General features: G+C 37.5%; 1 protein-coding gene across 2 annotated transcripts in view; it reads left to right on the forward strand.

Annotated features, from left to right (window-relative positions):
* Positions 1-7,902: 7,902 nt before the first annotated feature.
* The window catches only part of LOC138696065 (uncharacterized), a 39,006-nt gene continuing 30,001 nt past the window's right edge, over positions 7,903-16,907 (forward strand). For both annotated transcript variants that reach the window (XM_069820587.1, XM_069820588.1), the window contains exons 1-2: positions 7,903-8,084; positions 9,549-9,648. In XM_069820587.1, coding sequence (XP_069676688.1) covers positions 8,022-8,084; positions 9,549-9,648 — 163 coding nt within the window. In that variant the 5' untranslated portion in view covers positions 7,903-8,021. The remainder of the gene's footprint in view (positions 8,085-9,548; positions 9,649-16,907) is intronic.

Consider the following 16,907-nt stretch of genomic DNA (forward strand, 5'->3'; position numbering starts at 1 on the left):
CTTTTCTTAAGAAACGCTTTGATGATCACTATACCTTAGGTTGCAGATTGAGAATTCATGCTATGTCTGTATTTAACGCCAGACTTCATTACAAATCACATTGCAGTGAAGTTTCTACGTTATTGTATCTTACTGGACTCAAAATCAAAGTATTTTGAAATAATCACACTGAAAAATTATCTACTAAACGCTCCTTCCAAAATTAAATTTCGCATAAGTTCTAAAAGAATGCCACGTTATTAAAAATATTGCGCTGGAAATAAAAGTACCCGCAAATAATATGCATGGAATAAAACTTTATAATGTAATACGAATTATACTTCGAATTCCAACATAGCACTGGTCTTTTTGATGATGCGTTTCGATGACCACTAAACTTATATGTTAGGCTATAGATTGAGGATTCATGACATATCTTTCTTGAATTAACGCGATGTTCCTTTACAAATCATATTGTAACAAGAGATTCTACGTTATTGTTCCTTTCTGTACTGAAAAATCAAAGTTTTTTAAAATACATACAGTGAAAATAAACTTGTACTTCATACACGTTTCGAATTAAATTATCGCACAAGTTCTGAAGAATTGCTAATATTCATGGGGGAAAAAAAAAAAAAAAAAAAAAAACATCACAATTTAATCCGAAATCAAATTCCAATCTTAAATATAGAAAACATATTAAAAAACAGAACTTGCCGTTCTGATAACACGTTTCGATGATCACTAACTTATATATTAGGCTGCAGACCAGGGGCGGCCCGTTCTTATGTGCTACAGTGCCACAGCACAATGATAATTTTTGCTGAAATAATGTATTTGCAATACAACTATAGTATCTGATCTGCCATTTGACAATTTTCCGTGGTTATGTTCATGACGCGTTATAGAGTGTTTAGTCTTCGCTCTTAGCTCTTTGGTGCCTCAGGGGGTACAATGTGCTACTCAAAACTGTAAATGAGAATGTAGACAATTAATGCGCATGTGCGAAGCTGAAATCACTGCCCTGATTGGCTATTTTTACGCGGGGAAGTGCTGTAGTCAGCTTCAGCACAACACAGCTTGGAGATTGCAAAAGTAAAGCGTAACGAGAGAACGCTTGTTTGTGGAAGAAATCGGAAGTATTTACAATGTAGGCCTATTTGGTAATTCAAGTGTCCGACTGCTGCTGCCGTCTACCTGGTTTTTGAGGTTCCTCCTGAATCAGTCAGCAAGCGACGGAGAACGGAATCCCAGAAAACTGAAGCCAATGAAGTATGTGACCGTATAATTCAGAAAACTAATCACCGTTTCCAGTCTTTAAGCTATCTAGATGCAACAAAATTGATAAACAGCAAATTTTCTGGAAATTTTTGGATAGCCTAATTTTCCTGAACGCGAACTTGAAGTTGCTGTCAACAGCTATACTGTACTGAACAAGAGTGTTAAAGACACAACTTTGAGTTCTATACGGAACATCTGCCTTCCGGAATATAGATGGAGCTGTTCAATTGTTACGATACATAGCCTCCAACAATTCACAGGATCTATTCTGTGAAGTAACACTGTCATTAGAAAAGAGTATGATTTTCAAGATGAAGGGTTTAACACCAGGGTAATTGACAGGTTCTGCAGTAGGAAGGAACGTCGTATGGATTTCATATTTCGTCACTAGGCGAGTCTCAAATTAAGATAAATACATATAAGTGTATACAGTAGGCTAATATAGAAATTGTAGCACACTCATTATTTTGACCACCAGCCGCTACTGCAGTGCAGACTGAGGATTCATGCCATGTCCTTCTTCAAGTAACCGGAGACTTCATTACAAATCATATTGTAAGAAAAGATTGTATCTTACTTTACTGAAAATCAAAGTATTTTGAAATAATCATACCGAAAAATTATGTACTAAATGCTTCTTCCGAAATTATATATCGCATAGGTTCTACAAGATTGTCACGTTATTAATCATATTATGCTGGAAAGAAACGTAGGGCCTACATGCAAATAGTATATATGCAATAAAACCTTATAATGTAATATGAATGAAACATCGAGGCTGACGAGAAGTGGAATTCTGATTCCTATTGGGCCATAATTTATGTAATGTCGCGTCGCTGTGTCGTGTCGCGTGTGTCGCGTCATTGTAAATTATGCATAACGCAAGTAGGAGATAGTTCAGGGAGTAGTGATGAAGGAAGAGGGGAAAACAAGGTGAAAAAACAGTATGACTTAAGGAAATGGTATGGAGGGGAAATAAATCGTGAGAAAAGAAAACTAAGACCTAAAAAGTAGCAATGTGGAAAAGTGAGTATTGAAAAGTGCAAATACTTAGAGATGTTGAATGAGGGGAAATGTGTCATACAGGAGGGGGTTATAGTATTTTTGGTATAATAATGGGTTAGGAGTAAACTTGTGGAAGAATTGATGACAGACAAGAAAAGATTAGTGAAAGAATTGCAGTAATAAATTAAAAATAATAATTTCCTAAATGACTTGTACGTGAGGCGTGTAAAACGGTGAGTCGGCACTGTATACTAATAATGTGAAGTGCCGCCTCACCAAATGTATATTGCTTGAAGACAAATATACATTCATTCACATTCAATATGAATGAAACTTCTAATCTTAGATATAGGACTACTTACAATATAAATTAAAAGCGATCCTGATGAAACGTTTTGATGATCACTACATGTTATACTGTAGATTGAGGATTCATATCATATCTATCTTGAATTAACGTGTTTCTTCTTTACAAATCACATTGTTGTAAGAGATTGTACGTTGGGCCTATTGTTCCCTACTGTTCTGAAAATCAAAGCATTTTGAAATATTTACACAGAAAATAATTTAATTATCGCATATGTTTGATAAGAATTGCCACGTTATTAACCATATTTTGCTGAAAACATAAGTAGGTGTACATGGAAATACTGTGGATAGAATGAAATCTTATTAATTTAATGTGAATTAACTTCTAATATTAGATACCGGTATATAAATGTTTCGATGATCACTATAGGCCTACTGCATATTAGGCTGTAGACTGAGGATTCATGCCATGTCTTGCTTGAAGTAAGCGAAGGCTTGATTACAAATCACATTGTAGGAAGAATTTATATTTTATTGTCCCTTGCTGTATTTTTAAGTACACTGAAAGTAAAGTTTTACTAAATACTCCTTCCGAATTTTAGTATCTCACAAGTTATATAATTATTGCCACGTTATTAATCATATTGTGCTGGAAGTAATATACATACATACCATATAGCCTTTGTTAATTTAATGCCAATTAAACTTCTAACCTTAGATTATTTAATAAAAAGGATGCAACTGATCTTTCTAATGAAAAGTTTCATTATCACTGAACGTTAGGCTGCAGACTGAGGATTCATGCCATGTCTTGCTTGAATTATCTGAAGACTTGATTACGGATCACATTATAGGCTATACCTACGTCACAGCGTTACTTTGAGATATTTGTTACAGATGTAGATTGATCCTGCTCACATTTCACGCGCTTTGTTAACCACTAATCAAGTCACAATTAGCGCGATATTAAATGCATCGATTGAAATAGATGTCCATAACCGTAAAGGTAATTGGTAACCATGAAAACGTAACAACAATATCATTTCGTCATACTGTGTTGTGTATTTCAGCGCTCTACACTTTGGATAAGCCGAGACATAGATGGGAGGGTAGTATTAAAATGGATTTGAGAGAGGTGGGATATGATGTTACGGACTGGATTAATTTACCTCAGGATAGGGACCGATGGTGGCTTATGTGAGGGCCGGTTTCTGTGAAAGTCATTTATAAGTAGGCTAACAATTTAAACAAGGCGAATTTCTTTCTGTGCGATTTCACCGAATGGAATGTATCGAATACAAATTATACAAACGTACGTATCTATATGAATATATCATACGCTTGAAATATGAAATTGTCTTATTTAGGTCTGATATGTGGATACGATTTAATAATTTATTTGTGCAATTTGTACCATAATTCATGTTGTGTAACTTTGTATTTTGAAATAAAATATGCGGTATTGCAATCCCTTTGTTAATGGCAGAATTAATGTTGTCCTACTAAAACAAATGAAAAATATTTTACAATTAATAAAGGAAAATGATATGAAGTATGAAATAATTCTTATACTATGGAGCTTCGATGTAAAACAATAACGTGATGTAGTACTAAAATTCTTTTCACCCAACCCAGATATGGGACTATTGTTTGAAACTTGAGATGCTATTCCCAAATGAATAAGATTATTTATGCTACAGAAATATTATGCATCAAGCAGTAGCGGCTCGTGAGTTTTGATGTTGGGGGTTCACATATTGAGTATTGGTACTCATAAATAAGTTACGTCATTAATTTATAGCATTACTGTTTTCGTGTACATGAACTCGTTTTCAGAAAAAATAAACATGAAATCAAACTGTAAGAATCAAATACTCACCTAACCCAGTAATTCGGAAGAGGATGGTGTTGCTGTTGAATGTTTGTTGAAAATATGTTGATCATTCTCTCGTTGAAATCCACACATTCCGTAACCATGGATTTTTCAATGGATAGCATTGCTAAGGCCGTTAGACGTTCTTCCTCCATCGTATTTCGAAGGAACGTTTTTACCCGCTTTAATGTAGAAAAACATCTTTCTGCTTCCGAGGCAGACATAGGTACTGTTGCTATTATTTTCAGGCGCTTCGGGACTTCACTGAATGACACTACCACGTTATTTTCGATGAGGAATTGCAAAAGATCGACACCGGACACTTTTCTGAAGTCATTTCTCATGTAGATCACTTGCAACTCAGATTTCAGTTGTTGTAATTTAAGAAATGGACATGTTTCTATTACAGATTTCAGATTTTTCTCGGGGAACATTTTGTTATAATTTGGAAAGTGTTTTCGAGTCGAAAAGATTTGCTACCAACATGTGATTTGTAACGCAGATGTGAAATTGATTAAACCTCTAAAAATTCCCGGGTTTGATTATGATGTTTTTTTATCATGTCCTCGCAGTGCTAATTCAAATTCGCCACAAAACTTGAAACAATCGATAATTTTCGATAACACATACCGATTTTTTCTCACCACGTCATTATGTCTTTCAATATTTCTCCTGAACGCAGTGTCGAGTTGTTCCCTGATATCTGTTTTTCCAAGCATTGACAGATCCAATGCTGCATTCTTATGAACCACATATTCTTCGTGTTTTTTAATTTTTTGAGTCAGATGACTTAAATCACACACCCCTGTTTTAACCCAACTAGCATCACTTTCTTTAGCAAAGAGCAAACACGGGAAACAGAACAATTTGTTTGTGGCTTCACATCCACAGATCCAGTTAGTTCTTTCATAAATTTGAGGCCTGAACACTCTACGAAATGATTTACCCCTTACATGATCGATTCTGAGAAATTGATCAAAGTGGAAGTGGTCCTCCCAGAGCCTTTATTTCAAGTTTCTTTTCTAATGGAAGAGTCGAAAAGTTGGTTGTCTGGAGAACATTAACACTATTTTCCGCCATTACAAATCACAAGTTTTATTATAGGCCTAGTTAAAAACGCACAACGTCCTTACGTAAAACGTATAACGCTATTTTCCACCATTACAAATCACACGTTTTATTATTGCTAGAAACACTTTCTTACGTAAAACGTATTTACAATAACATTAGCCTAGTTTCACTATTAGTATCGGTAGGTACTTATACGGAAGTTCGCGCAGCGGGAACACAATGTTGTAACTGCCTCAGCACTTCGCTAAAAACAACATTTCTTACAAATTCATGAGCTAGTTCTCCCCCACACTCATCCCCTCTAAAGTGTTAACAGAAGAGAAACCTGTTCTATTTAGGAAGCTTTGAAGCAAGCTGGATAGCCCTCTTGCTTTTTAGAGAGAGAAGTGTGAATGACAGACGAGGGTAGTGTGAGTGACAGAGAAGGACAGTGTTGGAGCCACAGATTTCGTTGGCGACAACAGCGTTTTTTTAACACACTTTTCCTCTACTTCTTAGCGTGTTCCCACTGCCGCAGGCTGTTTCAAAAGGTCTAGCTGGTTCACGTCTGAGCATGAACCCCCAGATGCAACTATTTCGCCCGACTTTACTGGTTATAACTCACTTATGCTGTAACGGTCTAACCAAAAGAAGCCGAACATCCAGCAGTTTCTTTCTATAGTTACTCCTAATTATGAAGAGAAAGAGTGGCTTTAAGAGACAGGGGGTTCAGTGAACCAGTGAACCTAAAGACGAGCCACGCCTGGCATCAAGTAAAGAAGCGAACTGTGAAGGAATCGCTGCGGTTCGCAGGCAGGTCTGCTTGGGCTCCGCGGGCTAGCGGTCTCGGTCTCTGTTGGGCTAGAGTTCATTGCCTCCAGCTCGAACTCTGAAGCAAGAGTTCACGAGGACCGCGGGTAGGCTTAGTGGGCTTACTGCTATACAGGTAGTCGGCTGGAGGACCACGGTTTACCCGTGCTCAACTCTTGGCCTAGCGAAGAAGTTCTGTGAATCAAAGTTCACGTGCTCCAAGATGAAAGTGGAAGCAATATTGATGTTCTCAACTATGAACATGATGACTTCTCAACATTAGGTATTAATGTTCTCTTTCTTCTTGTGGTTCTACCGAATACAATTTAATTTTGTAGTTTATGATTTTCAAATACAGGTTAATGTTGTTATGTTTACAGTATGTTTGATATCTACCCACATTTTGTTCTAGTTACCGTTGCTTCAGGATGTAGACTACCTTTTTAACAAGGTATCTGATGCTTACGTGTCGCGCGGATAACTGTAGAATCGCCGTTTGTACTCGTATTTCCGGACGATTTTTTCAATGTGTTCTAAAACGTCCGAAACTTTGAATGTGTTCTAATGATTTTTTTGAAAACGGAAGTGCCACACTTCCACATAATTTATTAGTACTCTTCACTCTATTTATCTCTTGGCCAGTCGACCTGGTTGGCGAGTTGGTATAGCGCTGGCCTTGTATGCCCAAGGTTGCGGGTTCGATCCTGAGCCAGCTCGATGTCAAGTGTGCTTAAATGCGACAGACTCATTTCAGTAGATTTACTGGCATGTGAAAGAATTCCTGCGGGACAAAATTCCGGCACATCCGGAAGAGGCTGATATAACCTCTGCAGTTGCGAGCGTCGTTAAATAAAACATAATATTTTAACATTTCTCTTGGCCATAGACATTCCAAAGTGCGGGCGAAAATCTTGGAGCTAGCCCTCTTCAGTCTCTTGCTAGACGGTCTCTTGCATATGTTTTGTCAATGTATGCAAAAAGATCTTGGACATCATCTTTGTCTATGTATGTGACTGCTCACGGTCGACTTTAGTTTTACCCAAATTACAAGCTTGGGGGTAAAGGGTTTTTGCTACAGTTAGAGTTAGGGCCTACTTTCATTATATCTTATGATATAATAAATAGTTTTGCAACGTGTAGAGACTGGGAAAACAATTTAATAAAATCAACCGAATCATACTCGTTCATTTTATAGATAATCTTGCGGGTCGCATTTAAAAGAACCTAGGAATATTAATATTTTTTCAGTATATTTGCTAGGCTTCTTGTCATACGTACATGACAAGCTTAGGTTATTCCTTCTAGGAATAGCTCAAGTGTTTTGAATTTAGAGTACATAAGGTCTTTATTTTAGATTAAGTTACTAGCACATATTTGACGAAATACTAAGTTTTTCCACTTCAGTTTAATTGATTTATGCAAAAGAAATTTTGACAGCTGGCGATTGCAATTTAACTTATCGCCACGCCCACTTTGTTTTGGGCGCTTAAATTAATGGCGGACGTTCGTTCAATTGTCTTCAAACATGGCGGCGCAATGGCTATTCTATATATCGCTCTCTTTCTAACTCTGTCTAGTCTGTTCTGTAGTTCCTCAGTTGGCAACTCTGTTCATGATCGTGACCGTATTTTTGAAAAGGATGCATTTACACACTAGGATTACACTGTACAGCGTTTCGAAGATTTTTATTACGACTTAATGCGTGATTACTGAAATGAATATACTTAATTCTAAGAAAGAAAATGGGGAAAAGAAAATCATCCACAAGAAACATTTGGTAAGTAGAGTTATTGATATATAGGCTAAGTGTGGCACAATTTTGAATGACTTCTTTTTTTGGACCGCAGTTTAAATGTATTTAAATCATATCCTTATAGTTGATCATTCCTGTGATTTTGGAAAGTGAAAATGGTTGAATTTGTGAGGGATTTTCTGTGGAGATGCAATTGATTGCACATGCAAGGCATAACAAAGCCTGAATTAACAAACCAAACCTAACCTGTCACAGATTCGTATATGCTATGTATAGGCCTATAAGCGGAGTACGAAGAAACTACATCGGCGCTAGTTTAGTCCATTATAATGATTATGCTGCTCTCAAAAAACCTGAAAGTTAGAATTTATAAAACAGTTATATTACCGGTTGGTCTGTATGGTTGTGAAACTTGGACTCGGACTTGGAGGAACAGAGGTTAAGAGTGTTCCAGAATAAGGTGCTTAGAAAAATATTTGTGGCTAAGAGTGATGAAATTGCAGAAGAATGGAGAAAGTTGCACAACGTAGAACTGCGCGCATTGTATTCCTCACCTGACATGATTAAGAATTGATCTGAATGAAGGGGAGGGGGAGAGCAACAGTGAATTGTGCAATGATTGAGCTGTTTGGAATTTTTTCCGTTGCTAATTTTTAAAATTGTAGCACAACGTTTCGAAGAGTGGATCCCTTCCTCGTCAAGTGAAAAATTAATCTTTAAGTAGAGTCTTCGCCCAGCAGTGCATATATACTGTAGAATCACGGCCACCAAGTCACTCAATTGAGAGCGCTCCTTATATAATGGCATTTGACTTAATATATGTCGAGCAGGAAGTAAGGCCACAAAGGTAAAAACACTAGAGGAAGGGGATTCGATCCGGTGCTGTGGATTGAACTTCTGCATAGCTCAGTGGTTAGAGCGCTTGGTACATAGAACCAAGGACTCGGGTTCGATCCCCGGCGCCGGAGCGAATTTTTCTCTTCTAATAACCATAATGAATGTTCCTCAGAATGTAGGACATTCAAGATTTTTCAGAAATTCCCCTCTGGATGTTGGACAGAAGGTTAAAATGTAGAACATAATTCGACACAGTTATCAGTAGACCCGCTAGCCAGCAGAGCAAAAAGTAGAGAATAGAATCCTAATTTTTAAACATATGAGGGAAAATTTTAGAACATGGATTGCACCTACCAAATTATGTCTTAAAATACTAAAAAGAGCAGATTTGTCTGCGTGTGTCGAATGCGCATCATTATATTTACGAAAAGGCACTTTTCAGTGCCAATAATTTATTTTGTGTGCACAAGGTTGGAATTTAGAAGTAAGAGGGAAAGGGTGCAATCCATGTTCTGGAGTTTATCCGCATTGTCGAATACATATGTAAAATTTAGTTATATTTTGTTTTACTTGCTATTTTTTAGGACTGAAGTTCGTTTTATTTTGTGTAGGCATTATGTGAGCTTTTGTTTTACTTTTTCATGTATGAAGAGGAAGGCCTTGTCTATATTGAAGAAACGTCAGAGCAAATCAAAGCAACGAGATGCGGCACTGAAGAAATGTACGAAAGACCAAACACCAAAGAATACTGGTAAAGACAAACGAATATAGCCTATACTTAGGCCTATATATTTATTTATTTATATAAAAGAATATTAGTAATTTGGTCTGCATATAGGCTATGTGGCAGAGAAGCATTCTTACAGAATTTTTGGAAACTAGACTTAGGGTCTACTTATCAAGCTATCAATAAACTCTGTTAAAATCATCTGGAATTGGTCGATGAGTTTGTTGCACCCTCCTTGCATGGAACTTTTAATACGTTACAGTATGTAGAAATCCGCCAAAAAGGAAATAAGGAGATTTTTGTTGTCATATAAATTTGTAAGGATTAATTAAGACATATTCATGCTCATAATTAAGTAGAAAGTATTCATTAAAAATAATGATCATGTGATACAATTATCATACTAATAGAAGAAAGAGGAATGGATGTTGAGGAGTAGGCCCAGCATTGTTTATATTCGGACATGGGAACTTTCGTGTTGATACACTAAATGAAAAGGTCAAAATGCACAGACACAGTGAATGTAAAAAGTAAGATATTCGATGAAACATTACATTTTGGTGCAAGATAAAATAAAATAATTATTTTAACAGTGAGTACTAATACCTTTAAAACTGAGTAAAATACATACATAAAAAATGTGGTTTTGGCGATGGCAGTAGCATTAGTATTTAATGCTTTAGCAGTTGGGTGATCTCCATTTGCCGTCATGCATCCCAGTAGTGTTTTGCCAGTTTCTAGTTGTTGGATCCTTCTATGTTTTTTACGTCAGATCAGAGAAGAAATTGGTCTTGTTCATGATCGTGTCAGTGTTGTTGCATAGGATACAATGTGTAGATAAATATGGATGGTTTATGCACGTGTTTGCAACTAGAAGACTACAGCTTCACTGGATGGAGACTCAGAAATGACACTGTTGTTGACTAAATTCTGCCATGATTTACCTGCAGTGGCAAGCCTAGTGATTCTTCTAAATGGATTTTCATGCTATTTTAGTCAGTCTCTTAGCTGAGTGGAAGGAAATTTTACTAGTTGTACATTTTATTCTTGTGCTTTTTTTTGCTAGGGCATCTGCCTTCTCACTTCCTTTCAACCCACAGTGTGCAGGTATCCACTGCAAAGCAATTCGTTTTTGTAGTTCTGTTAATAGTTTTAATGACTGATGAATTTCACATAGTTTTAAAAAGTTTGACTGCTGTTTGTTAGCTTGAATGGCCGACTATGAGTCACACAGAATTACTGCTTTTTTAAAACACTGGATTCGACATAGCAACTGTTTCAATGTTGTGTTTACTGCTTCAAGTGCTCCTTCATAATGTGTTGAATTTGTGCCTAATGAAATGTGAAATGAGAAAAGATAACATGTTATTACACCGCTTCCATAGTACCATTTTCGTCTATCAAAGACCTATCTGTATGTGTATTGGTTCTGGAATGTATTGTTTCTAGAGCAAGGAGTCTTTCTATTCCTATGTTGCCATTTTTTATAAGGTTAGTTTCTGCTGTTATATCTATGTAATTTAGTGAACATTGTTGTAGCGGAGGATTTCAGGTTCAAGACTGAATACATGTTTGTTTAATTTGTCTGATTTTTTAATAAATTTTTTTAGCATTTCAATGGACACCTAGTCATTGTGGCATACCTGGAAACGAGAAAGTCGATAATATTGCAAAACAGGCACCAAATTTGCAACCAAGACCTCTTCAAGTGATATCTTTCTCTCCAGTGCCTTTGCTTCAGTAAAGTCTCATTTTATAAACCTATGGATCAACAATTGGCTCTCTACTGATAAAGGAAAAATTTTACAGTCCATACAAAAGAAACCAAATGACCTGGAAATGTACAAAAACTTGCCCAGACATGTTCAAACATTTTTAACAAGAGCCAGAACAGATCACATTGTCACACAATTATACCTACACCAATTTCACATTTTGATAATCCTACTTGTCTGTGTTGTAATAATCATGATAAAAATCTGGAACACATTCTTCTATACTGTCCATCCATAAACACAAAAGAAGTAAATCAAAATCATCAGTACCAGTTGCAGAAGACACAGCCCTGCAGTATATATTGACTACACCCCAGCTCTGGCTACTAGCAACAGGCATTTAGCCTATAATGGACACCGATCAAAATACCCCTCATTTCTCATGAAAAACAAACACTGAATAGACTACAGTGGACTATAGTGGACTTTATGTTGTCAGCAAACAGCTGGATACATTAAGAAGATTGATTGATTGATTGATTGATTGATTGATTGATTGATTGATTTTATAAATTTCTTTCTGACTGACTCTTAAATTTTCTTTGAGGTGCTTTGTACTTTCTTTCTGTTGTTGGTTAGTCTTCATATTTTTCCTACAGAAATGAGGCTGTTTTATTCTATGTCATTATGTAATCAAGTGTTGTTAAAGCTTGCATGGCCAACATAGGTGTGGATTTTGTTCCTCATGTGATGATTCTGAGTGCTTGATTTTGTACAAATTCCGAATTGTTTATGACAGATTTAGATGCAGTTACCATCACTTCAGAATTGTATTAGAGTTGTTGTTTAGTCAACTGTCCGACCCCCACAAGTGATATCAACAAGACACCACTTATGAGGCAACTAGGCCAGGAGATAATGGGATATGGTGGCCAGCTCCTTTCCCCCTCCATTGCATACATTGCCGATTAGCTACATATTACACTAATCAGACTTTAGATGCATACGAACAATTGGTTTTTCTCTGACATATCAAGTGAGATGTACTGCCTGATAATAGATGTACATATTAGCCAGAACCTCAATCAGAGATATTTACGAGGGCTATTCATAAAGTAACTTCCATTTTCATATAGTGTGTGTAACAACAGAGACAGTGGCACCGCTCTTGCGGTGGAGTGTACCTTGAAGCAATACGTGTCGAGCAGCGGTAGAGTCAAGGTCATGTCTTTGTTCCTCTCTGAGCCACGTTCTATCAAAATGTGTGCTGCAATCGCAAGTCCCGCCAGGTGTGAGGTGTGTTCTGTAATAAGATTTCTTGTGGCCAAAAACTGTAAAGCTAGTGAAATCCATCGCCAACTTTGTGAAGTTTATTGGGTAGATGTAATGAGTGAAGGTGACATAAGACAGTGGTGCCATATGTTAAAAAATGGGCGAACCAATGTCCATGATGAAGAGAGAAGTGGTCGATTGAGTATCGTGAATGCAGATCTGATTTATTTGGTTGACGAGCAAACCACAGGTTCACCATGTTGGAGCTTAGTGAGGATTTTCCACAGATTAGTCGTACTCTTCTGTACAGAGTGATTACCGAAGATTTGGGCTACCGGAAACTTTCTGCCAAATGGGTGCCTAAACTTCTTTCTGAGGAACAAAAGGCTCAGCAGATGGGAGCAGCACTGTCCTTTCTTGAGCGTTACGAAAGAGAAAGTGATGCTTTTCTCGATCACATTGTGACAGGAGATGAGACTTGGGTGCGGTATGTGAATGCAGAAACAAAGCTTCAATCAATGCAGTGGAGCCATACTCATTCCCCGAAAAAACCCACAAAGTGTCGTCAAACACTTTCCACGAGGAAACTCATGTCTTTTGGGACAGAAAAGGACATTTGTTAGTGGAGTTCTTGGAGAGGAATGCCACAATTAATGCTGAGCATTACTGTAACACACTAACAAACTTGAAAAGGGCCATTCAAAACAAATGCCGTGGCATGTTGAGTTCTGGGGTGATTTTCCTTCATGACAACACCCGGCCGCATACAGCGCATTATACTGCGACCAAACTGCAAGAGTTCAACTGGGAAGTATTGGATCTCTCTCCCCATAGCCCAGATTTGGCACCTAGCGATTACCATCTCTTCATGCACATGAAGACGTTGCTTGGCTCGAAGTGCTTTGATGATGACGGAGAGTTGAAAACCAGTGTTGTAGGTTGGCTTCAGTTGCAGGTGGCCGAATTCTACGATTGCGGAATTTCAAAGCTCGTCAAATGCTACAAGTGTCTCAATGTGACTGGAAACTATGTGGAAAAATAAACTAGAGTGTGTACTTTCAAATGTATTGTAACCCAATTCTGTAACGTCATTCACAGGTTTGTAAAAAAGTAGCCCTCGTATTAGAGTATTGATTTTATATATTTTATTTAATGTGTGTCTTGAACTATCCCATTTAGAACTAGCCAATCTTTTAAATATTGATAGAATTTTAGTCATCATCATCATCTTCCTTTCATGTATTAGGCCTGGTGGCCTGTTACGGTCTCTTGCCATCGTTTGAGTGGTCTTCCTAAAGATCTCTTTCCTCTTGGATGGTAATTCAAAATCTGACGAGGTATGTGGGATCGATCCATGCGCTGAAGGTGCTGTTGTCAATTATTTCTGTATGTAGTTATATGATCTATAATCGAAGAGATTTGAAGTTCTTGAAGGATATCTACATTTTTATTTTTGTCTAACTTTGTGTATCCAGCTGTTCTTCTCATGAACTTCATTTCTCTAACTGTGATTCTGCTTATGTCTCTTTTACATGTAGTCCAGGCTTCGCTCCCATAGGTAACCATTGGTCTCGCTAAGGTTTTATAAGCTCTTATTGTTGTATGTCTTGGCACTAAAGATGGCTTAAAAACTCTATTATTGATTCCCATGGACTTATTATAATTTTGAATTTATGTGATATATCAATTTCATTGTCATAACTAACATGATATCCTAAAGTATTTGAATGGGAAACTTGTTCAACAATATTATTATAAACACAGGTAATCTTCCTTTAAAAGCCATAACTTTTGTTTTACTTGTAGAGTTTTTCATATCATACTGTTCGGCTAAGAGTTGAAGTTGATAAGTATCGTATTGGCCCGAGTGTAAGCCGCACCCGAGTATAAGCCGCACCCTTAATTTTAGGGGGAAAGGAGAAAAAAAAAGAAAATTGAGTGCAGAATGAGAAAAAAAGGAAAATTGAGTGCAGTGAAATTTACCTGTCACATTATCCAGTTACAAAACTGTTTACACTATTTAAACACTTTTTCTTCAATTACGGTATTACGTGGGTAAATCACCAAAAATACCTGTACAACTAATCACCGTCTTCTCCAATGTCACTGCTGACTTCACTACTACCGGTACCGGTATTTGTTTCATCACTGTCACTTTGTTCATCACTCTCCGCCCAAAGTACGTCGTCCTTACTGCCATCCAGAGCATTAGACACGCAGCATTTCTTGAAGCCTTTGATGATTGAATCTGGTGATATCGTGTGCCATGATGAGAGAATCCACTCACACATAAGGCTGACAGATGGCTTCTTGATCTTCCCAGATGGAGTGAATGCATGACCCCCTTCTAGAAGCCAATCCGAATACTGTTTTCGGAGATGGTCTTTAAAAGGCTTGTTCACGACGACATCAAGCACCTGCAATTTTGATGTCATACCTCCAGGTATGACGACTAGGTCTGTCTTCAATGCAGTAATTTTCTTCTTTACTTCGGGTGTGAGGTGACCTTTAAAGGCATCCAATACTAACATAGCCCTCTTACAGAGCAGCGCACCTGGTCTGCGATTCCAAACCGTAGCTAGTCAGTCCATCATTAGTTCGGTTGTCATCCATCGTTTCTCTTGGCAACGAATCACTAATCCCTTAGGTAAATTCTCCTTGGGCATAGTTTTACGCTTCAGAATAACGTACGGAGGCAGATTTCCCTCCATCTGCCGTAACCGCCAGCATCACAGTGATTCTTTGTTTTTCATTTCCAGTTGTTCTCAATGATATGTTTTTCGCCCCTTTATTGTCAACTGTCATATTGCTCGGCATGTCCCAAAATACGGGCGTCTCGTCAGCATTGCCGATCTGGTGTAATGGGTAAGAGTGGCGCTGACGCAATTCAATGACGTGCCTCTGGAAGTTGATGAGTTTCTCAGTAAAATCCTCTGGCAGTTTCTGTGCTAATGAAGTGCTTCGTCGGAGAACAAGGCCACTTCTACGCATAAACCTGCGGCACCAACCTATACTCCCATGGAATTCTGTCTGTGGAATGTTTAGGGTCTTCGCTATTTCCAACGATTTTACCTGGATTACTTGTCGAGAGATAGGCATCCCTTCTTTCCTTTTGTCTTGTACAAAGGAAAGGACCCTACGTTCTAGTTCAGGGTATTTCCCAGCCTTGGGTCCTCTGAAAGATTTTCTGGTTGTATTGGCATTTTTCAGTTTATCCTCCGAGGCGATCCAGCGCTGCACATTAGACTCATCCACACTAAACTTTTTGCCGGCTTCTCTATTAGACGTACTCCTAGCATGACGAATAACTGCAAGTTTGAAACTAGCGTCATAACTGCGCCGAATTCCCAAGCTTGTTGAAGCTTTTCTTTCTACGTTTCTGCTCATGGCTTAACCCGTAGCTACATACAAACTGTTTTAATCTGTCCTATCATACAAAAGAGTACGATCACTGTAATATGAAGACTGGTACATTGTTGCGTCATATACCATACGACTGCTGACAATTTCAAACACGAGCGCGTGGCATTGTTGCTCCATTTCAAAATGATAAAATTACCGGTAGCAACATGCGCCACATTTCAATTTTAAATTTATCGGCCGCGCAAATAAGCCGCACCCCAACTTTTCGAGTTTGAAATTTGAATAAAAAGTGCGGCTTATATTCGGGCCAATACGGTAGATTGTTGTAAGCCATCTTCCGTATCTGCAAAAAGTACCATGTTATCCGCAAATAGCAACACATCCAGATTTAAATTTCTGTTGATACAAATATTGCCAAGGTGTTTCTGTTTCCATTCATGCATTATTTTATATATATCATAGTGTAGGAGACAAACAGCAGCCTTGGATACTCCTCGGTTAATTGGTTTCCAGTCAGTAATTTCATCTCCGACTTGCACTACAATGTAATTTTCTGTGTATATGTTAAATATTGCTGTAATTAATTGATTAGAGACATTACCATTCTTTAAAATTTCAAGTAATTTAATCCTGTTTACCATATCAAAGGCTTTTTCGAAATCAATAAAAACAAAATGTGTCTCTATATTGAATTCTCTGTTCTTTTCAATAAGCAATTTGAGTGTAAAATAGCCGTCAGCACAAGATCTGCCATGTCGGAAGCTGTTCTGAACTTCAAAATGTCACTGTAGAATTTATCTAACTTTTGTTGTAAAAGTCTTGCATATATTTTATAACCGGCATTTAACAAACTAATTCCTCTATAATTTCCACAATATTTTTTGTCTCCTTTTTTATGAATAGGTAATAAGTACTGTAGTTTTATTCCAGCTT

Source organism: Periplaneta americana, chromosome 3 (assembly GCF_040183065.1).
Source record: "Periplaneta americana isolate PAMFEO1 chromosome 3, P.americana_PAMFEO1_priV1, whole genome shotgun sequence".
Classification (NCBI taxonomy): Eukaryota; Metazoa; Arthropoda; class Insecta; order Blattodea; family Blattidae; genus Periplaneta; species Periplaneta americana.